The following is a 22,089-nucleotide window of genomic DNA, read 5'->3' as shown; positions in this document are numbered from 1 at the left end:
ACCCAGTGCAAAGTCCAACATAGGGCTCAATCCCATGACCTGAGCTGAAATAGAGTTGAACGTTCAACTGACTGAGCCAGCCCCTAAAAGGCACTTTGTAATGAGGTTTTGGGGTGCACAGCACAGGCTTTGGGATTCAAAGCCCCAGTCTGAACACACCACTTACTTAGCTGTGTCACCTTGGGTAGATACTTAGTCTCTCTGATCCTTAGTTTCTTTCTATGTAAAGAGATAATGCTAACTGCATAAGTTTGTGCCAAGGGCTCTGGTCACTGTAAGTACTAGTAAGGCAGTAATTGTTATTTTTTCTGTATACATACATACATCATTCTTGCTCTTGCAATGGAATATTACATAGCTATTAAAAATCATGCCATAGAGCGGTGCCTGGGTGGCTCAATCGGTTGAGTGTCCTTCTTCGGCTCAGGTCATGATCTCACGGTTCATGGGTTCGAGCCCCGCATCAAGCTCTGTGCTGACAACTAGCTGAGCCTGGAACCTGCTTCAGATTCTGTATCTCCCTCTCTCTTTGACCCTCCCCTAGTCGCACTGTCTCTCTCTGTCTCTCAAAAATAAATAAAAAACATAAAATTTTTTAAAATTTATTAAAAAATAAATAAAATAAAAAGCATGCCATAGAAAAATATTAACTGGCACAAGACAGCATTCAGACTATTTTGCTAAGTAGGAAAAAAAAGACCATAAAAAAGCTTGTATTAAATGATAACATTATTGTTTTTAAAAAATGTATACACATACATTATGCATTTTAAAAGAACTAGAAGGGCTGGGGCACCCGGGTGGCTCAGTGAGTTGAGTGTCCGACTTTTGATTTCAGCACAGGTCATGATCCTAGGGTTGTGAGATCGAGACCATACTGAGCACAGGCCTCCTTCAGATTTTCTCTCTGCGCCTCCCCTCCCCTGCTTGCAGGCTCCCCCTCTCTCTTGAAATAAATAAGAGAACTGGAAGGACAAATATCAAAATGTAAAAAAACTCTCTTTTCTTCGTGCTTTTGTGTGATTTCTTGGTAATCTGAAGACCACCTGAAGAGCCTGAGCTTTTTTTGAAATTAGGTGGGAAAGAGTGGAGGGTTGCGAATGTGTCTTCATCGGCAGCAAATTCCACAGCTGGGACAGTCTCTGTCCTCCTGGGAGGATTTCTGAGATCCCCCAAGGGGAGGAATTAGCCTGCAGTAGACACAGCCTGTTTGTTGCTCGACAGCCCTTCCTCTGGGGACCGAACCATCTCTTCCTTATCCGTGTGGCCCTGGAGGGCTGCCAGTCCTGGCGTTCAGATTCCCCTGACCCAGAAGTGGGGGTGGAACTGAGGCAGGCCAATCTGCCCCACTTACGACTGTCCTTCTGGTACTGTGACTGATCCAGAGGGACATGCAACCCAAGCAGGGCCACAGCCTTCCCAGAACAGTGGAGGCCGACAGAATTTCTTTTCTAAATCTGGAGCTGAACCTGGGTGGCTCAGCAGGTTAAGCGTCTGATTTTGGCTCAGGTCATGAGCTCACGGTTTGTAAGTTTGAGCCCTGAATCGGGTTTTCTACTGTCAGTGCAGAGCCTACTTCAGATCCTCTGCTCCCCCACGCCCCTTCCTCTCTCTCGCTCTCTCAAAATAAATAAATAAACTTAAAAACACAGGCGTGGGCTGCCAGCAACATCTTTCTCGACTAATGGGGGGTGTGCCTTGAGAACAGCGCTCACACACAGAGTGGATCGGAGCCAGGAGAAGGAAGAGAGAGCGCCAGAGCTCCGATGACAGTGTCTGAGACCCTGGATCTAGCTACACTGGCCTAAAGTCAATCTGCCTTGGGTCGTCCCACTTATTTGAGCCAATAAACTCCCTGTGGGTTGAAGCTAATGAGGTAGGCTTCTGTTTTTTGTAACCAGAAAAGTCCTGATGAATACATGTGCTCGGGATCCTGGCAACGGCCACCATACCTTCAAAGTCATCAGATCCAACCCGCCAGGCAAGACGTTGAGGACGATCTGCCCCGCAGTGACCTCCTGCAGGACCTTCAACACTCGTGCACACTCACTCACCCTCTGATGCACCTGCAACACAGACAGTCCTGGTGGGAGCCGGAACACTGCCTGATTATCCGGCACGGATCTCACTCTCCAACGGAGCCGAGGAAGAACGCAGGGGCAGCGTGCCCACCCACATCTGAGCAAGCACTGTGGGGTCCACCTCCTGAGAAGGGCCCAGCAAGCTCCTAGCAACTCACAGAAGCACCTCCTAACAGTGTGCTGCTGCCCCATTTCTCTGATGTGGCAAGCTCAGACCCACCATGGCTAAGATTTCAGGACAGAAGGTCAGTGAAAAGTCTTCTTAGTGACTGTAGTAGAAGGTAGACAGACTTAACTCTCGCTTCCCCAACTGGCACCGAGCCTACCTGGCAATTGCGGACATGGAACTCCTTCTCCCCTTCTTCAATCTGACGGTGAGGGATCCATTCCTCCTCCAGTGACTCATCAGTGAGCCGGTTCTCCCCCGGGGCCTGCTTGCAGAAACAGGTGGTCGCGGCTGACCCGTCCCTGAAATACACATGCCACCAGAGAAACCAAAAGATACTCTCAGCTTATTTCTCCCCTTTACCAAATCCTCCATTCCCGCCAAGACCATCCTAGATCAACTTTGGGCTAGCAGGGAAAAAGACCTGGGGGCATACATAGGAGAGGAGGAAATGCCAGGTTTGAACCCCAATTTAGCAACTGTGGTTTTCTCACCTTTAAAATGAGTATGGGATGCCTGGGTGGCTCAGTTGGTTAAGCAACCTACTTTAGCTCGGGTCATAATCTTGTGGTTCATGGGTTTGAGCCCCGTACCAGGCTCTGTGATGACAGCTCAGAGCCGGGAGCCTGCTCCTGATTCTGTGTCTCCCTCTCTCTCTGCCCCTTTCTCAAAAATAAATAAAACAATGAAACATTGAAACAAATTTTTTTAATGAGCATAATACATCATTTACAAGGTTGCTGTGAAGACTAGAAATACTATCTTGGTACGGGTCTAACCTATATCCTAGCCACGGCAGGCATCCAATCCATGATAGTGCGTTATGACTGTCAAACCCTTACCTGTGTTCTAGAACAGCCACCACAAAGCCGTGGGAGGCCAGCTCCATGCAGAAGGCTGAATACAGCGTCCTAGAGATGCAAGAAGGAAGGAAGGAAGGGAGAAGCGGTCAAAAGAATTGCCTCCCAGCAGGCCCCAATCCAACCATACTTGGCTACTGACCATCTCAAAAGACTGAATGGAGGAAGCTTCGGTTAGAACAGTCTTCCTCAAGGTGCCTTCTCTGGCCAGCAAACCACTCGCCTCCTCAAGCTCCAAGAAGCATGTGGAAACTGACCCGAGATGTTTTCAACCCCGTACGAACCTTGACTCTTCGCCTCCACTCACCCCCAGTACAGTTTGGCTACTTTAACAATCGCATTTTTATGGTCTATATGTTGTATGTCTCCCAAATCCATTGGGCAGATCCTTGAAGACAGACACTCTGGCTATTTCTGTAATATGCAAATATGCCCCTGTGATTGAGCATGTGAATTTTTTTGTCCGTCCTCCAATTTCCCAGAAAAAAAGCAATACCACAGACACTGTTCACTGCCTACTCTAAATGCTTATTTTTCTCTCCACCTTAGTAACAGAATCCGATTTTCAGCTGAAGATACAGTTATGCCATCAATTATGACACTTCCCAGCCTCCCCTGCAGCCAAGTTTATCTGTGTGATTAAGTTGCAGCTCAGTAGCAACAGAAATATAATACTACCCTCATATTAAAATACTATCCTCATAATTAAAACTCTCTAGTAGATATATATGTATATATATATATTTTTTAAGGTATACTTACTTATTTTTGAGAGACAGAGAGGCAGAGAGAGGAAGAGAGAAGACCAAGCAGGTTCTGTACTCATAGCACAGAGCCCAATGCATGGCTCAAACTCATGTACTGTGAGATCATGACCCGAGCTGAAATCAAGAGTCAGTCCCTCAACTGACTGAGCCACCCAGGCACCTTGATATATGTTTTAAAGTAAAAACCAAACCAAACCAAACAATCCAAAACAAAACAAAACAAAAGGTAGAATTTTAATAACGTATTATATTTAACTCAGTAGAGCCAAGACATTATCATTTTGACATATAATCAAAATGTCTGAATTAGGGACACCTAGCTGGCTGTTGGTAGCATCCTACTCTTGATCTTGGAATCATGAGTCTGAGCTTTTGAGCCCCACGCTGGTTGCAGAGATTACATCAAATTTTAAAAAGTCTGAATTAATATTTTATTAAGTTCTTTTTTGTCCATGTGAAGTCCTTGAAATCCAGTGTCTCCCTTACAGTTCAGCACATCTCCGTGGAGATCAGCCACATTTGTAATGTTCAAGAGCCACATGTGGCTAAAAACTACTATAACGGACAGAGCAGCTCTAGTCAATGGGACTAGACAGCTGTGTTGTATAGAACTTTCAAGAGAGTTCTCTCTTCCTATTGCTTGGAATGTGGGTGTAAGGGCAGGAGCTAAAGGAGCCACCCAAGGTCATCAGATGGCCTTAGAAATGGAAGTCACACATGGCAGAGCAAGATGATAAAAGAAGTCTGGCTCTCTGATTAACTGTGGAAGTACCATATCCCATCTCTATCTCTAGCTTTCTTTTATCTAACCGAGAAAAAAACCCCTCATATTGCTTAGGTCACTATTATTTGGGATTTTTCCGTTAATACAACTTATTTGGATCCTAATTGATTCAGGAAGGTCAGGAAGGACAGACATTAAATTGATTTTCACCTTCTCTCACTTCTCCAAAGGAGGCAGTGAATTGGATATAAGAGCCAGAGAGATTTCTGATCCCTCCCCAGTTCAAACTACATGTAACCTCAGCCGAGTTTGCCTTTCAGAGTCTGCTTGGTCATCTGTAAAATCTGCACCCCACCACCCCACCCACCTTACAGGACTGTGTAGAAACCAAAGGAACAATGGCACACCGTGAACAGGCAATATTTGTTTATATATGTATCTGTGTATTTATTTCTTTATTTAGAGAGCATGTGTGAGCATGTAAAGGGGAGGGGCAGGGGTGAGAGAGAGAGAGAGAGAGAGAGAGAGAATCTCAAGCAGGCCCCACACTCAGCACAGAGCCCAACATGAGCCTCTATCTCATGACCGTGAGATCATGACCTGAACCGAAATCGAGTCGGATGCTTAACCGACTGAGCCACCCGGCGCCCCAGTAAACAGGTAACATTTAAATACACACACTCCTCCCTGTGATGGGAAGCCAGAGGTCTGGAAGGATTTCCGATCCTGAAGTAACCATATAGACAACAAGAGAAAACCATGTCTCCTTCCCTCCCTGCCTTTTCTCTTAGCACTTCATTCCGCTTATTGAAGAGTATTTATAATTGGCTCACCCAGGTCAACTGAGGTGTGACATCTCAATAAACAATCTTAGACCAAAAAGACCACTCTCCAAAGTCATGTGCTCACCTGCTCTCTGTATAAAATACCTGTGAGTTTAGGAGAATGTTTCTTACTTTTTTCCCTACTAGACTACAGTCCTTCTGAAGGCAAGGATTCTTATCTTATTCACTACGGAATACTCAACCCCAGCATAAGCCCCGGCATATGGCGGGTGCTGAATTTACTGAATAAGAAAAGCAACATCGAAAACCATCTATTTGCCTTTTGAGCCTCATCTCCACATTTACTCTCCACTTCCTGCCATGGGCTAGCTGTGTGAGTCCATGTTTAGGCTCCCCGAGTGGATGCAATTCCTTGATTTATCTCCATGGACTCACCTTATCCTCATGCCAAGGGGCTGGCACAGAACAGGTGCTCAACAGATATTTGCTAAATGAATGAGAACCTTGCAAAACAGAGCCCTTGTATTCACTTAATAAATATTCGTTGGGAAACTATTACTTTCCAATTGTTCTAGACCCTGGAAGAGATAGAAGACAGACATGGGCTCTGTCTTCATGGAGCTTACAATCTAGTAGAAAAGACAGACCTTAAAGAATAATCACACATGGGGGCACCTTGGTGGCTCAGTCAGTTAAGTGTTCGACTTCAGCTCAGGTCACAATCTCGTAATTTATGAGTTCAAGCCTCGTGTCAGGCACTGTGCTGACAGTTCAGAGTCTGGAGCCTGCTTTGGATTCTGGTCTCCCTCTCTCTCTGCCCCTCCCCAGCTCACACTCTGTCTTTCTCTCTCTCAAAAATAAATTTAAAGAATTTTTAAAAATTTTTAATTTAAGAAATAATCACACATAATTAATTCATTACGATTATGATAAATACTGAGAAGTACTGGATATTATCTTATGAAAGCACATTATTGAAAAACTTAAACTAACATAATGCAGGGGTCAGGATGGGTGTCCCTAAAAGTGACATCTAAACTAAGACCTTGAGGGTAATTTGGAATTAGCCAGGCAAAGATGAAGGGGTTGGGGGGCCAGAGGAAGAGGAGAGGAGTGGGACAGCAAATCTTCCAGGCACTGGGAACAGCCACGAAGGACAGCACAGATAAAACCTCTGAAGCAGAAAATAACATACTGCTTCTATAGAAGTGAAAGGTCAGTTTGCCTCAAGAGCCAGAGTGAGGCAAGTAGTAGGAAACGAGGCTGGAGACGTTGTCTGGGACCTGCATCCACCTCAGATCATGACAAGAACTGAATTTAGTTCAAAGGACCATTAAAAAGTCTAAGCACGGAAGCGACAGTCATTCATTTATTTAACAAATATCCATTGAGCACTTACCATCTGCCAGGCACTGCTCTAGGTGCTGAAACGACTTGGTCCTATCTATTTTTAAAACAGATCTCTCTGGGGTGCCTGGGTGGCTCAGTAGGTTAAGCGTCCAGCTTCAGCTCAGGTCATGATCTCATGGTTCGTGGGTTCGAGCCCCGCATTGGGCTCTGTGCTGATGGCTAGCTCAGAGCCTGGAGCCTGCTTCAGATTCTGTGTCTCCCTCTCTCTCTGACCCTCCCCTGTTCTCACTGTCTCTGTCTCTCAAAAATAAATAAAATCATAAAAAAAAATGGATCTCCCTGGCTACCATGTGGACAATGGTTTAGGGAGTGGGGAGGCAAAAATAGATACCTCAGAGATGTGTAACCCTCTAGGACGTAAGCCAGACTAGTATGTTGATAATGAACAGATAGGCAGAATCGTCACAAATTTAAACAGGAACATATGGGCTACAGTTATTAAGCCATGTAACACAGCAAGGTGTAGAAATCAGGGTTCCTGGGAAGAATTCAGAATGGATACTGACTTACAAAACTCGGGCAGGGCCTACCCAAGTCTGGTAAGAGAGATCCTACTGTTGGCCATTCGACATTCCTCAACATAGAGAAACAAAGGGAACTGCGTGTGCAGACACTTCCGGGTGCTGGTCTAACTGAATCCTCGCAAACCACACCGTGGGAGCCACATCCCCATTGGGGAGATGATGAGATCTAGGCTCAGAGAGTTCTACTGCCGTCCCGGGCTTCTGCCGAGCCCAGGGCCGTGGCTGAGATTCGCAGTGAGGCTCCGAGCCCACCTCACTATGTCGGTCCCAGGCAGAGCTGTCCCTCCGTGCACACGGAAGAAATTACTCGGACTATAAGGCGTAAACTCCTTTCTAATACTTCTGTGCTGTTATATAGAAAGAGGGCTAAAAGTGCTTATTTTATTTCTAAGTGTTTCTGTTTAAATATAAACAGAAAATAAATTATGTTTGTTTATTTCATTACAAGTGCTGAGCAAGAGAAGCGAAGGATGTGAAGCCTGCTGAGACTCCGCCAGGTGCAAGGGGCTTGGGAGAGGCCTTCAAGGGAAGGGGACCCCATGAGATGGAAGGAAGCAGACGGGAGATAAGACAGCTGGCAGGTAGGTGGAAATGGCAGGTTCTCTGCCCTTTGAGAAGAAGTTCAGACTCAGCTGCTGTCACTGGTTGAGGAATATGACAAGTTTGGGGGGAGGGGAGACAGAAGCTCTTACCTGAAGGCTCCCATTCCATGGGAGAAGATGATCAAGGGGTATCCAGAGTCCTTCGTCTTAAAGGGACCATTCCAGCTCACAGGCAGGCGACAGGATCCTAGCAGAGACATGGGCTACAGAATCTGTGGCTGCCCCAGATCTGTCATCCCAAGGGCAGCCTGGGCACAGGTGCATGGGGATGTATGCCCCTTCTCACTTTTGCCCCTGAGTGGTCCAGGGCAAGCAATCACCTTTTCTTTCCCCTTTTCTTCCCTAGAAAGCACAAATGTTAATAGAAAATGGGAAGATAAATGCAGCAATCACTGAGCAACCCCTGAGATGCCAGGGTAGTGGGTAGACGTCCTAATGGTGGGGCCTCTGGGGGAAGTGGATGCTTCAGTGTGACTTTCTCCGGAGAGAGGAGAGCTCAGGAGGAACTGTAAATGAGAAAGTCTGGATTCGAATCCAGGACAATCTACCTCTGTAACCAAAGCTCTTACATATATAATCCTCTCCCAGTTCTCTACACCACGCTGGCTGACGCATGCCCGTGACAAGAGGGCTGGAAAATGCAAACTAATGGTACTGTGTCTGCCTAGGGATCTCTTAGGAACATAACCAAGAAGCTGGGAAAGCATCTGGCGGGGGAGGCCAGCCCTTACCCACAGCCAGGTTGAGCAGCAACCCCCCCCAGCGTTTATTAAACCGCAGGTAATCGGCCAGGCCAGTGCAATACTCATAGCGAGGGATCCACAGGGGCTGCTCCACGGTCTCCTCTGACTCTTGGCAGGGGTAGAAGAGCCGAAAGAAGCTCCCCTGTAGGAAAGAAGAGAGCAACTGCTAGAGCAAGAAGCCCAACTCTGCTTAGATTGCCCAACAGACACGCTCAGTGGGTATCTGAGGCGCCGGCGGAGCAGGGCACCAAAATGGGGAACTTAAGCTCTAATTCACAGACCTGAATTTTGTGCTCAGAAAATCCTGAAAGAAGCAATTTTATTTTTAGCATACATGTAAGGCTTACGTGATTTCAAATAGCCGCCTAGATTTTGAATTACATCTGGGGAGCACCACAATATTTTCAGTGCTTGGATCAGAACGATTTCAATATGGCCCTGAACCCTGGGAATGAGCTTAGCCCTCGTGCTGGGGGGTTGGGGGTGGGGGGCATCGCCCAGGCCAGTCCTCCAGGCTGGCCCTTAAGAAGCGGCAGCACACTCATTTTACACTAGGATAGGGACTAGGGACTGGGTGAGGGCTTAACAGGAAGTATGTGCCTCTCTCAAGAGAGAGGGGGAATCCAAGGGCCAGCAAAGAAGCACCTAGGAACCGATGGAGGGCAAGTCCAGAACCAAAGCAGGAAGGAAAATGGATGATGGCAGCAGAGAGAGGAACACGTTTTCCAACCCAGGTCAGGGAGTCAAAGGCCAACAGCACATGCCCCACGGCTCCTCATCTCGTACCATCAGACTAGCAGGAGACTGAAGACCTGGCCAGGATCGGGCATCCGCCCTCAAGATAGGGCAGCAAGTCCAAGAGCTGCCTTTGGAGCCAGAGCCCCCCTATCCTCCTACCTGGCAAAGGAACCTGTCTCTGGGTACTGAGAGGTTTCCAACTGGAGAGACGAAGACAAAGGTCAGGAAAGACAGACTTGGGGGCTCTATCACCAAATCCAGACCAGCTCTCAGTTTCCTCCACTGAGAACCACACTATCAGGATAGCTACTGTAAGTCACGGTGCAGGAAAAGGCAGCGGAGATGTGTGGGGGCAGGGGCGGAGACGCTTACCTGGAGACTCTGACCTTCCATCACATCCCCGCAGCCTACGAGGTGGGGTCCTGTGACAGGTGGAAAGCCCACGGACTGGTTGACCCCCATGTCATCACCCGCTGAGACAAACAACAGCCTGGGCAGTGCTGAACTTGATGGCTGAGGGTGGAACACAGAAGAGCCTCTTGCTGGTTTCCTCTTAGCTTCCTGTTGCTTCTCTGTGTCATCTGCTACCCGTGTCCACTGCTCCTTATCACCCCATCTCCTTGCCAGGGACAAGTGCAGTCTTCCGCACCATGTACTGTGCTACCCTGACTTGGCCAAGGTTTAAGGGCTGCTTTGTTCTTGGGAGCGGGGTGAAGAGATAGTTGGGGAAAGAAAGAGAGCTTCCATCCTCTTCAAAGCACTGCCAAGTACTCACTCAGCACCTACTATGTGTCCCGCATAGCAGTCACCTGTGCAGACAACGTAACCCAGACCATGTCCTCAGGCTAGGAATAATGATGTGTTATTGGCTCTGTGTCAGCACTGAACTAAGCTCTTTATATATAGTATGTCACTTCATTCTCTCCACAAGTCTCTGAGGAAGGTCCTATGAAGACCCTGTTTACAGATAAGAAAATGAAGGCACAGAAAGGTTGAAGAATGTTCCTAAGTTATACTGCTTCCAGGCAGCAAATCCAGGTCTGCCTAATCCAGACCTGAGCTTTTAACCCCTACAGATCCTGGGGGGGACTCAGCTGCAGGTTTACAAAAGCACGGACGTAAACTACGGACTATCAAGGAGGCACTCAGGCTGGGCTTTGAGGTATGGGGAAGATCTGGAGGCAGGGGAGAGGCAGGAAAGCATTTCTACACAGAGCAAGAAAGGGCAGTGATAGGGGAAGAGTGTGATGTGGCAGGCATGCGTGCTCCTGACTGGCCCACATTCTGGGAACTTGGCTACTCCCCAAACAGGAGCTAATGCCATTGCTTCTATCCTTCTGCAGCCTCATCGTCACCAGCAGCATCGTCATCCTTATGCCTACGGGGTGCCAGGAGGGACACCAAGTGCTTTACTCTATTATTAACTGAAAAACCGAGATGAGGAAACTGATGCTTGCCAATAGGTTTTTACCCAAAAGCATATAGCTAACAGAGCCAGGATTTGGTTGTGGGCAATGTGGCTCTAACAGTGGAGAATATGGTCAAACTTCTCAATATGCATTCTATCTAGCCCTCCTATGTGACTTGGGCAGGGCTGCCTCCGCCCTAATTTCTAGAGTTGGGCCTTAATTGACCTGAACCAATCAGCCCTTGGGTGTTCCCTGGTCAGTATCCGGATGAAGAGTGTGCACATGACTTAGTTGGTCCATTCAGAGCAAAGCTCAGGAATTTTGATGCTTGAGGACAGAAAAGTTCTTTCTTGTTCTGAACTAGAGTGATGTGTAGATATGAAGCCTTGGAAGGTTGCAGCTGCTTTGTGACTTCAAGGGTGAAGCTACCCAAGGAGGATGGGTAGCAGAGGTGAGCAAATTGGAAAAAACTGGAGTCCTATCTGTGATGACATTAAGAATCTCTTAATCTCTTAAAATTAGGGGTGGTTCAGTTGATTAAGAATTTAACTCTTGATTTCGGCTCAGGTCGTGATCTCATGGTGCTCGAGGCGCATGAGATGGAGCCCAGTGTGGGGCTCTGTGCTCGCATGTGGAGCCTGCTTGAGAATCTCTCTCTCCCTTTCTTTCTGTTCCTCTCTCACTGGTGCTGTCTCTGTTTCTCTCAAAATAAATAAATAAACTTTAAAAAAAGAAAAGAAAAAGAATAACTCCTTGTGGTGAAGGTTCTAAGACCTGGGATCATTTTCAGATGAGGATATATAAGCGACCCATTGATTTGCAAAGTCCTTCTGAGATTGTTAAGCAAATTATTTCCATCAGTATTGAGCCAACAGTTGAGGCTAAAGTCACCGTTGCAGACGCTTAAATCAACCTCTATAATAAATTATGTTATTAAAAAAAAAAACCTCTAGATTACAGTATACATGAAAAGCTTGACCCACTCACTCCTAGACTTTCTAGTTACATGAGTCAGTAAATTCCCTTTTTGTTTAAACCAACCGACCTTAGGTTTCTATTGCCTGAACCAAAAGCATCTAAACCGATAGGCTAAGTCCTGGCCCCACATTTTTAGTCATTACACTATTCTGTGTTCTTTTTTTTAATGTTTATTTATTTTTGAAGTAGAGAGAAACAGAGGATGAGTGGGGAAGGGGAAGAGAGAGAGAGGGAGACACAGAATTGGAAGCAAGCTCCAGGCTCTGAGCTGTCAGCACAGAGCCCGACAAGGGGCTCAAACTCATAATCCATGAGATCATGACCTGAGCTGAGGTCGGACACCCAACCGCCTGAGCCACCCAGGCGCCCCTATTCTGTGTTCTTTAAGACACTCTGGGATGGATCAGAAAGTTCAAGTCTAAGTGTGTCTAGCAAGAAGAGGCCTTAGAGCCCATTTCCATCAATCCTCCTCCACTGTCCCTAGTGTATACATGTGCTGCTAATGAAGAAATCAAGGTCCTAAGAGGTTAAGTGAACTGTTCACCATCAGAAGTATAGCTATTATTAGACACAGATCTCCTGGTTGCCAACCTCCAACACTCTGGTCCAATGGAAAACCCAATCACTGATAATCCTAATGTCATTCTATTTAATGTTGGAATATAAAAATGATTTTCTTTTTACTACTTTGCAGTAGTAGAATCCAATTCTTTTTATTTCTTTTTTAAATGTTTACTTTTCAGAGAAGAGACTGCAAAAGGGAGAGGGACAGAATCCAAAGCAGGCTCTGTGCTATTTGCAGAGAACCTGACAGGGGGCTGAACTCACAAACTGTGAGCTCATGACCTGAACCAGAATCAGAGTTGGACACTCAACTGACTGAGCCACCAGGCGCCCCAGAATCCAATTCTTTTTAAAAAGAAACTGGGCTCCTAATGTAGTCAGTGGACGGGTTAGCCAGAGTGAAACTGAGCATGTGCTGCTTAGTCTCATACCCTGATCTTTTCCCCTGGTCGTTGAGGGCGTGACCAATGGAAGGCCTGTGCAGGGAAACAGGATACACGTCACCCACATGACAGTGAAGCAGCTCCAAGTTCTAACTGCCACCAAAAAAGGGTCAGATAAGAGGATCAGATAGATGTAAGAGATCTAAGAAAGCACACTCCTATAGCTTGGCAATGGAGGGAGGGGAAGACGGCAAAAGTTAATTTTCAAAGAGAAGAAAGCATGTGAGCTAAGACACAGACATAAGAAAGCACACGTGAGAAAGAGCTAGTTGTTAGCGATGGAGGCAAGGTGAGAAAAAAAGGTGTGACAGATATGGAGGGTAGCAGTCTCTCAAGTGCTAGGAGTTGGAATCTACTCTGGAAATGAGGTCGTGGAAATGAGTGATAGTAAGTCTGAAAGAGCCAAGTTTGAGCCCAGCTCCTTTGCCGCCTAGCTTTCTTACCTCGGGCAGAGCACCTGATCTCATTAAGCCCGATTCCCCATCGGTACAATGGGATACTACCCTTCCTCACAGGGTTGCTAGGGAGATCAAATAAAATAATGCATTTAAAGCACCTAGTATAGTGCAGTATAGCACCTGGCTCTTATGAAGTATCCAGGAAATGTTTGTTGATTGAGTGAAATGTAGAAACAACAGGATTTAGCAACTGACTGGATTTATAGAGGCAAGAGAGGGAGAAGAGCGAAAAATGAATCAGGTCTCAGGACTCGGTGACCAGAATGATAGTAGCTTCTTATGGGAAAAGATTTTGGTCTTACTGCACATAAAGAACAGTGCTTGGGATAGGAATCAGGATGAATGGAGTTAAAGACTACTAAACAGCCAGGAAGTAGAACTCTCTGGTAATCTGGACCTGGGAGAGTCATCAACTAAGTTTGGAAATAAATACAAATGAAAGCTAATTGGTCAGAGTGAGGCATACCAAAAATGAATCTGCATTCCCTGGGCTCACATTAACAAGCATCCAAGGAAGAGGGGGAGATGGGAAAATCTAATTTTGCCTACAAGACACCACGCAGCGTATCCAGAGTCATTTCTAATAAACGCCATGTAATTTCCAAGGAATCAGCCCAGCTGTCTCTACCTTGCTTTGCTTACCTTATCCAAACAATTCAAGGTGGAACCTGCCTAGAAGCCTCTCTACCCATGCAAAGCTACCCCATCCATCAAGGCCCAGAGACATCCTTGGTTCTCTGAGCTTTCCCAAGTCCTTCCACTTTCCCTCCCGTCAAATCTAAGCACTGTCCGCATCCCGCAGCTGGTAACCAATCATGGGCTGCTTTAGGATAGCTCTTGGATTACTGCCTATTCTAGCAGTTTTCAACCCGTGACTTGTCTATGAATAGTCCAAGTAGAACCTAGTTCAGAGGTTCCTGAACCTATCATCACCATCACCCAAGAAACATTCAAAGACATAGACTTTAGGGCCCTCATTCCCAGAGGTCAGTTTTTCAAAGCTGCCCATGTTTTTCATCAGCAAGGTTTGAGAATCTCTGGTCCAGAAGGAACATAGAACTTGTTATTCAGAGATGCACGCGTGCAACATATATTTACTGAGTGTATACAGTGTTCCAACCCCCCACTGCATATTAATGAAATGATAATGAATACGATTTCATCAAGTTTAATCCCCATGGCCACCCAGAACGTTCTTGCTGGTTACAAGGCTTAATGTAGTGCCCTGCATACAACTACTCTCAGTAATGAACTTATCCAATGAATCTGATTTAGCTTTTTTACACACTTATGCCTCATTTCTTTGGGTATACCAGAGATAAAGGCTGTGTTTTATACTAAAAATGGCAAAACTATTTTTCTTCATGCTTTCCCTATGTAGTAAGGACCCAATAAATGCTTATTTGGCTTTGACTTAAACCCCAATTCTTTAATCTGCCTTTTTTACCTAAATATAAGACTATATGGTATAGTGTAAAAGGCTTTGCAACAGTCTGAATCCCAATTCTTAATCAGCAGTGACCTTGAGCAATTCCTTAAGTTCCAAGCCTCTGGTAATTTATCCATATGATAGAAGTAATAGTACTCATGAAGTTGTTGATGAGAATTAAATGAAATAATGTATATAAAGCACCTGAAATGTAGAAGGCACTAGAGCCAGAGATGGTAGCTCTGAGCCTAGGTTCTTTGTAAGGAAAATGAGGTCACTTCTAGTTAAATTTAAGTAAGATCACTGATATTGCCTGTGGCTTGTACATTTTAAGTGCCCATAAAATTTTAAAAATTAATTAACTACGCTATGTCTCTCTTTCGCCATACCTAACCAAGATCTCTTTCGTTTATTCTGGATTAAGCCCTTTGGCAAAATGGATTCTTTCTTCCCAGGCTTTTTGGGGCAGAAACACCCAAACCAAAACCACAATGCACTAAAAAGGCCCACAAGAGCCCACAAGGAATGGACAGTGTCCACAATGCAGCTGTCCCTCTCCTGCTGGGGCCCTGCTTCCAGTGAGCAGAAACCAACCACCCTTCGGTCCAGCCGGGTGGACTTCTCCTCACTGGCTATTTCGGGACAGAGTCCACGATTAACACTTCTCTGGGGCTTCCTCTCAGACAAAGCTCTCTGGAGACCTACAGCTCCTTAGTCTGACCTTTGGTCTCTGGAGGAAGTGAGGAAATATCCTGCTCTTAGAGAATGGAGGCAGCAAGTGCTTGAGCAACAAGGGGGCAGAGATAGAAAAGGAGCCAAGATAAGAGTGTTCCAGAGCAATCAGTATAATAAAAATAAGCTCTCTCGCTTGTGGAGGCCTTACAGTTTCAAAATCCCTTTCACACATATTAGCTTACTGGCTCCACAACACAGCCTCGCCCTAAGAGCGACTGAGCAATAACCATCTTCATTTTGTAAATGAAGAGCAGAGCCGCAGAGAGATTGCTTGAGGTGCCCAAGGTCACACAGCGAGTGAGCTGCAGCGGTGGACTAGATCCCGGGTCGGCTGCGTCCAGGGCTCTTCCACTAGGAAGAAGGAATGGCGACCTTTCTTCCACTTCCATGAAAAACCGGAAAGTGGGGGTGAGAAAGCACACAGGAGGTGTGGAGCATAAAGAAGCCCAGGTCTCAGGGAGGTCACATTGTGTGCTCAGAGAAGGGTTGGCGGGGAGGGGTGTCCTAGCACCAGAGCTAAGTGTGGGATTCCAGGGCCGTTGGGGGTGAAGGAGCAAGGTGATAGTGGAAGGGTGAACGCTGCGGGTGGATACTGGAGGTGTCTGAACAGGAAACAGAAAAGGATGAAGGATTAACGCGGTCAGTCTTCCTCGGATCGAGACGAACAGCCCCCAATACCGGCTGGAGGATAAAAAGGTTGGCTCACATCTCAGTTCAGAACAAGAGCGTTCTCCAACCCAACTTACCCAGTCAAGTTGACCCCTCAGAAGTAGCTCAGAAGGTCAACTGACGGAAACCAAAAACTACTCCGGGAGCTCGTAGCCCTTTGGTAGTTGTAGTTTCCAGAACTCACCATTTGCGCCTTAAAGGAGTCCCCTGTTCTCTGTCCGGAACTACAACTCCCGAGGTGCCTCGAGTGAGATTGTGCATTAACGACTCTAGAACTACAATCCCCAGAGTTCCACGCGACCCCCTCCTTGTTCGATGAAACCTCCGAAGGTCCGGGATGCGGCGCGATTCCTCCCCCTGGTGGTCTGCGGTGTCGCCACCACAATTACAAGACCCGCGCGGAGGGTTACAGTTTACTAGTCTCGGTTAGTAACCCTCCGCCTCACCGTTCCTCAAATAATTCCCGGGCGTGCCTAGAAATAGCAATGGCTTCCGTTTTATTCTCAAGGAGTTGCGGGGGGAAGGGGAAGGATCGGAGCTTTTTTTTTTTGGCTCCCCCCCATTTTGCTTCCTATAAGAGTATGAGACTGATCGTTCAAATTAAGCGCACATTTCCTACCCATCCGTAACCTGTTGACAATTGTGATTTTCCATTGTCCTCCAGAAACTCACACAGAACAGGGACGAACCTGAGTGATCATTGGTACTCCCCGCCCTCAGCCCAGCCCTTCCATCCATCATCACTTTGCTACCCCTATGCTGGTCTTAGGGACACAGTGGTGAATAAGATACTGTGAAATCACAATCTAGCGGAGGAGACCGACAAATGAACTACAACACACCGATATGGGCGCTAATGGGGGACACAGCGAGGGGCGTGGCAACCCTGAAAGGGACACCTGCTCAGGCTTGGGGGAAATGGGATGGTGTCAGCAAGATTTTTTAAAAACCTATGTTAAAATTAAGAACTGAGGGACTAGGACTTAGCCAGGAGTGCAGGGATTGTGAAGAATGTTTTACGAGTGTGAGGGATGTCACACCCTCGAGTCTTGTAAACTTCTGCAAGAAATTTGGATCATTTGAGCAACTTTCAACAACAACAACAACAAAAACTTTCAACAGCTTCAGACTACTTACTGAACGAGATCCCAACTTCTTTGCTTCGATGCAGGCATGCAGGATCTGAAGACCCAAAGAAGGTCCTTGGCTCCACGCAGGATGGAAATCAAACTCGAGCCAGCAGGAGGTGAAAGCAGTTTATCAAAGATACAGGAAGAACAGACACAGACAGAGAGCATCTGGGAGACTCGAAAAGGAGCGAGCATGAGTCTCGTCTTTGCTTGGGATCTGAGGGATTTGTCGACAATTGTGATCTGATGCACGTGTTCTCTCAGACATCCAAGAACTGGTCAACAAAAGGACATGTCCACGTGTCCATCATAAGTCACTCACTCCTTAGAGCCAGGGGTCTTGGCATCGAGATGTCTAGTGCCAGTCGTTTGGAACATGCACATGATGGCTTTGTCCAGTAATTCCTACACTTGATCTTAGCCAAAAGGCCGAGAAGCAATTGTCCAGTAATTCCTTAGATATTATCTATTGTGCTAGAAGACTCCAAAGATATCATTAACTCTTTTTCCCTATAAGGAGGACATACAATAAGGCATCCATAGGGTGGAGGTGCAGGTCCTAGCAAGAATAGAAGCCCAAAAGAGGCAAAAGAAAAAAAAATAGCTTTTTCTCTCAAGAGATTCCTTCAGTTTCCGTGTCTCAGCTTGGCATTGGAGATCCTCCCCGACCTGGCTTCCTACTACTTCCCCAGAAGTGGTGCTCATGCTTCTCTGACCGGGATCTCCTCTCTTCTGCTCTGCCTCCCGCTAGTTCATCTCCTCGCCATTTCTGAGATGGGTTTTTGTTGTTACCTCCACCCTTTAAGTCATGCTCTTCCCTCCACTAGGTGCTGTCCTGCCTGGTGACCTGTCTAATCCTCTTCTTCCTTTAAAAGTCCAATAGGTCCTCTTCCCCATGAAGCTTCCCTGATTCCTCCAGTCCCAAAGGACCTCTACCCATTCTCAGTTGCTGATATATTTGTGTGCACCTCTCATTTGGGGGCTTACCTCCCACTGCCTTGTGTCATGTCCTAAGTGGGAGGTCTTAACCCTCCAAGAAATTGTGAGCTCTCAGAGGTCAGGTGCTGAGTCCTACAGGTGACCCCCTCCCCCCATCTCACATACCCTCAGATCACCAGGGTCCAGAGTCCCTGTTTTAGGCTTCTTTAGGCTCACCTCTGCTCCTGACATGCTGTCATCACCACCAGCCTTCCAGGAGCCAAGATAAACCCATCAGGAAAGAGTGATGGTAGCCCCGCACTGTGGTAATTAAGCCCTGGATTTAATTAAAGCTGCGGCTGGTGGCACTGACGGCAGAATATAAAAAGCTTAGTGCAGATCTGAGAATGCTCTTTGGCGTTAATTAATCGGTGCTCTGCAGCTGGCCTAGCACAGCCACAACTAAGCAGAGTCCCTAATTACGAGAGGGGCAGCTCACATCTCCTGTGTCTCCTACTCCCTGACTGGGCCACGGAGAGTGTCTTTGCTGGGCAACTGACTTTTAAACTTCCCAAGGACAGTGACATCACAGTCTCCTTTACCTCTTTGGTCACTGTTAGGAAGATCTGTCTTGGGCCCAAACTCCTGTTGCAAAATAAATTCCTTGAGCTCAATTGCATTTCATTGCAAACTAGTCTTTTCTGAGATAAACAACCCAAATGCTTTACATTTTTAGCAAGCATTTGACTTTCTAGGCTTTCGTCATAGATCCCATCCTCCAATGGCCCAAGTTCCCCTTCCAGTTGGCCACCATCCCACTCTAGCCTTCTCCTTGTTGCTAAGTTACTAAACTGATATTTAGGTGACTAGTTTGGATTTCCTGTCCCCCCCTCCAACCTGCTGAAGTTGTTGGACAACACTTTTTAAAATCAAACTATAATATGTATACAATAAAGTGTGTAAAGTGCACTAGTATTAAGTGTACGGCTTAATCCTTTTTAAAAAATTGGTGTAACCATCACTTAGTTTGAAATGTGGAACATTTCCAATACCCCAAAAGGTTGTCTCATGTTCCTTCCCAGTTTATAACAACTCATCCCCCAAAGGGAACCACTATTTTTTTTCTATCATCATCAACTAATTTGGGGTGAGCAACATTTTGTAACTTTTGATAGTGGTTTTTTTTTTTTTTTTAGTTTGTTTACTTATTTTGAGAGAGAGAGAGAGGCAGAGAGAGGAAGAGAGTGAATCCCAAGCAGGCTTCATGCTTTCAACGGGCAGCCCAATGCAGGGCTTAAACCCACAAACTGTGAGATCATGACCCGAGCTGAAATCAAGAGTTGGATGCTTAACCAACTGAGCCACCCTAGGCGCCCCGACAGTGATATTTATGCTGGTCGATCATCATTGATCGATACCTGATGCCATTGCAGTACAAGACCACCAGAAACACAGCTGTAATTGAATAAATTGGATACTGGTTACAATGAGGGAGAGCAAACATGAAAAGGAACCGTGGGCCAGCTCAGGAGAGATTTAGAATTGGGGCTTTTGTTAGATGATTTCAAGGAGACTTGAAGGAAGCAGAGCTTTGCTCTGGATTGTGTGCTATCCGGAAGTAGGGGTGATTCTATGGCCAGGGATCTTAATTTTATCTAGAAGGAGGAGAAGATATCAGTTAGGTAAAAGCTGTCATTAGTAAGAAGCAATAGTCTTTTTTGTTAGCCAGAAGAGGGGGATGGTTGGTGTTTTTTGTGGCTTGGACAATGTCCGTATTTTGTTCAGACATGATTATGGAAAGGTCCTGTTTGTATCTTGGTCCATCATGGACACAGAGTGGCCTTGTCCGATATGGATGTTCTATGAAATTGTTTCTGTTCAGCTTAGGTACACCAAGGCTCAAGTGTGAGTCCCAGGCCAACTCCTGGAGGTCAGGGGCTGCTTTCCTCTTGCTCATATATCAACATACGTTGATGTCTGCTCTGGGCTGGGTAAATAGAAATTACTTGCCTTTGTGTCCTTGGGAACCTCATGGCTGGTCATGAAATGGGCAAGAGAACAAATATATACCATTGGAAAGCACAGAGTCTGGGCCCCGGAGATAAGCTACAAACTTAAATCCCAGATCTGCTACTTACTAACAGAGAGCTTGGGCAATGACTACTATTTCCAGGTCTCAGTTTCCCCATCTATTATAGGGACAACAATAGCATCTACATTATGGAATTGATGCCAGGATCAAACGAGCTAATCCCTGGATCATTGGTTACTTAAATAGCTTGGATTTGGTGGGGCCAGAGGTGGATGCAGATTTTGTGGGGCTTGAAGCTCAGAGAATTCCAGGAGACCCTCTTTTTAAAGAATTTTAAATATCTTACATTTTCAAATTTTGTTTCTTTGTTTTTAATTTTTTAAAATGTTTATGGGGTGCCTAGGGGGCTCAGTCGGTTGAGCATGCAACTTCAGCTCAGGTCATGATCTCACAGTTCACTGGTTTGGGCCCTGAATCAGGCTCTGTGCTGACAGCGGATTCAGATTCTATGTCTCCCTCTCTCTCTGCCCCTCCTCTGCTCATGCTCTGTCTCTGTCTTAAAAGTAAATAAACATTAAAAAAAAATTAGTGTTTATTTATTTTTGAGAGAAAGAGAGAGGGAGAGAAAGAGAGAGAGAGAGAGAGAGAGAGAGAGAGAGAATACCAGAGAGAGAGGGAGTGACGGAGACACAGAACCCAAAACAAGCTCCAGGCTCTGAGCTAGCTGTCAGCACAGAACTCAACGTGGGGCTCAAATTTACAAACCATGAGATCATGACCTGAGCCGAAGCGGGACACTCAAGCGACTGAACCACCCAGGTGCCCCACTCTTACAAAATTTGTAAAACATGTGACCATATGAACACATTGCTAGTTACCCTCCCAGGGCCTTGGAAGGGATGCTGAAGCTTAAACTTTATTAGCTTCTCTAAAACTCTGACCTTGGGAAGAGGCAAAATTATGCAATATCTTCAATCTTTCAAATCACTGTTTTCAAACAAGTTCTCCCAAAATACCCTTGTCCTGGCTGAAACCTGCTTGACTACTCTTAGCTCTTTCCTGCATCATAGCCTGGAAGTTTGTAGGCTAGCGTTTGAGGAACGGACTTGGGTCCTGCTCTGAATATAGCTCTACTTACTATTTTCAGCACTGGGCCCCGGCTGGAGTCCAGATGAATTCAGCTAGATCTTTAATGTCCTGTTAACAGATAGAGTATATACTTAATAAAGAATTGTAACTGTCCTTCTCTATTATTAGTAACATAATAATTCTTCCATTAAAAAAATATTATGTATTTAGCATGTCGCAGGCACTGTCCTAAACACTCGGGATCAGGCAGCACATCCAGAAATTAATGCCCTACCCACATGGTACTTTCATTCTATTGGAGAGAGGCAGATAACAAACATATATAACCAAGAGAATCACATGCTATATTAAATGTTCTACAGAAACAGACAGGATGCTTTGATGGAGACCAATAGAATGGTCAGAGAAGGATTCCATGAAGATCCTGCATTTGAGCTGAGCTCAACCACACCTACCATTTCTGGATTGTCTACTCTGTGTCAGATATGTCGTTAGGAACTTGCCAATACTTTATGTCATTTAATCTGCTTGGAAAATATATCATGGTCTTTCTACTTTTCAGACAAGAAGACAGAGGCTCAAAGAGGTAATAGAAGTGCTAATACCTGCAGCATCTCTCCTCACATCTTCTCTGAGCTCCCTTGCTAGTGTGGTACTTTACAGCACACTGAGGGCCCCTCCACTCAAGGTCCTGCTTCTGCCTGCTTCCTTGCCTGAGGGCATTCTTAGGCATCTGTGAGCCTGGAAGGGGAAGGGAGTGACAGCGTTCCATACCCCAAGGGCAGCCTTCAGCCATCAAGGAAGTTGGTGCCTCCCTATCCTGAGCTAAGGTGAT

The 22,089-nt window shown here is 46.0% G+C and overlaps 1 protein-coding gene across 2 annotated transcripts in view; it reads right to left on the bottom strand.

Annotated features, from left to right (window-relative positions):
- Positions 1-16,296, bottom strand: part of PAFAH2 (platelet activating factor acetylhydrolase 2) — a 30,438-nt gene extending 14,142 nt beyond the window's left edge. The window contains exons 1-7 of one of the 2 annotated variants that reach the window (XM_029950124.1): positions 16,270-16,296; positions 9,773-9,913; positions 8,651-8,804; positions 8,010-8,106; positions 3,090-3,158; positions 2,408-2,549; positions 1,953-2,066 (exon numbers count right to left, since the gene is read on the bottom strand). In XM_029950124.1, coding sequence (XP_029805984.1) covers positions 1,953-2,066; positions 2,408-2,549; positions 3,090-3,158; positions 8,010-8,106; positions 8,651-8,804; positions 9,773-9,913; positions 16,270-16,272 — 720 coding nt within the window. In that variant the 5' untranslated portion in view covers positions 16,273-16,296. The remainder of the gene's footprint in view (positions 1-1,952; positions 2,067-2,407; positions 2,550-3,089; positions 3,159-8,009; positions 8,107-8,650; positions 8,805-9,772; positions 9,914-16,269) is intronic. The other variant, XM_029950123.1, reaches the window with a different exon arrangement.
- Positions 16,297-22,089: the final 5,793 nt, after the last annotated feature.

This window comes from Suricata suricatta, chromosome 8 (assembly GCF_006229205.1).
Source record: "Suricata suricatta isolate VVHF042 chromosome 8, meerkat_22Aug2017_6uvM2_HiC, whole genome shotgun sequence".
NCBI lineage: Eukaryota > Metazoa > Chordata > Mammalia > Carnivora > Herpestidae > Suricata > Suricata suricatta.
Note: the sequence above shows the minus strand (reverse complement) of the source record. Positions and strands in the feature narration are given on the sequence as shown.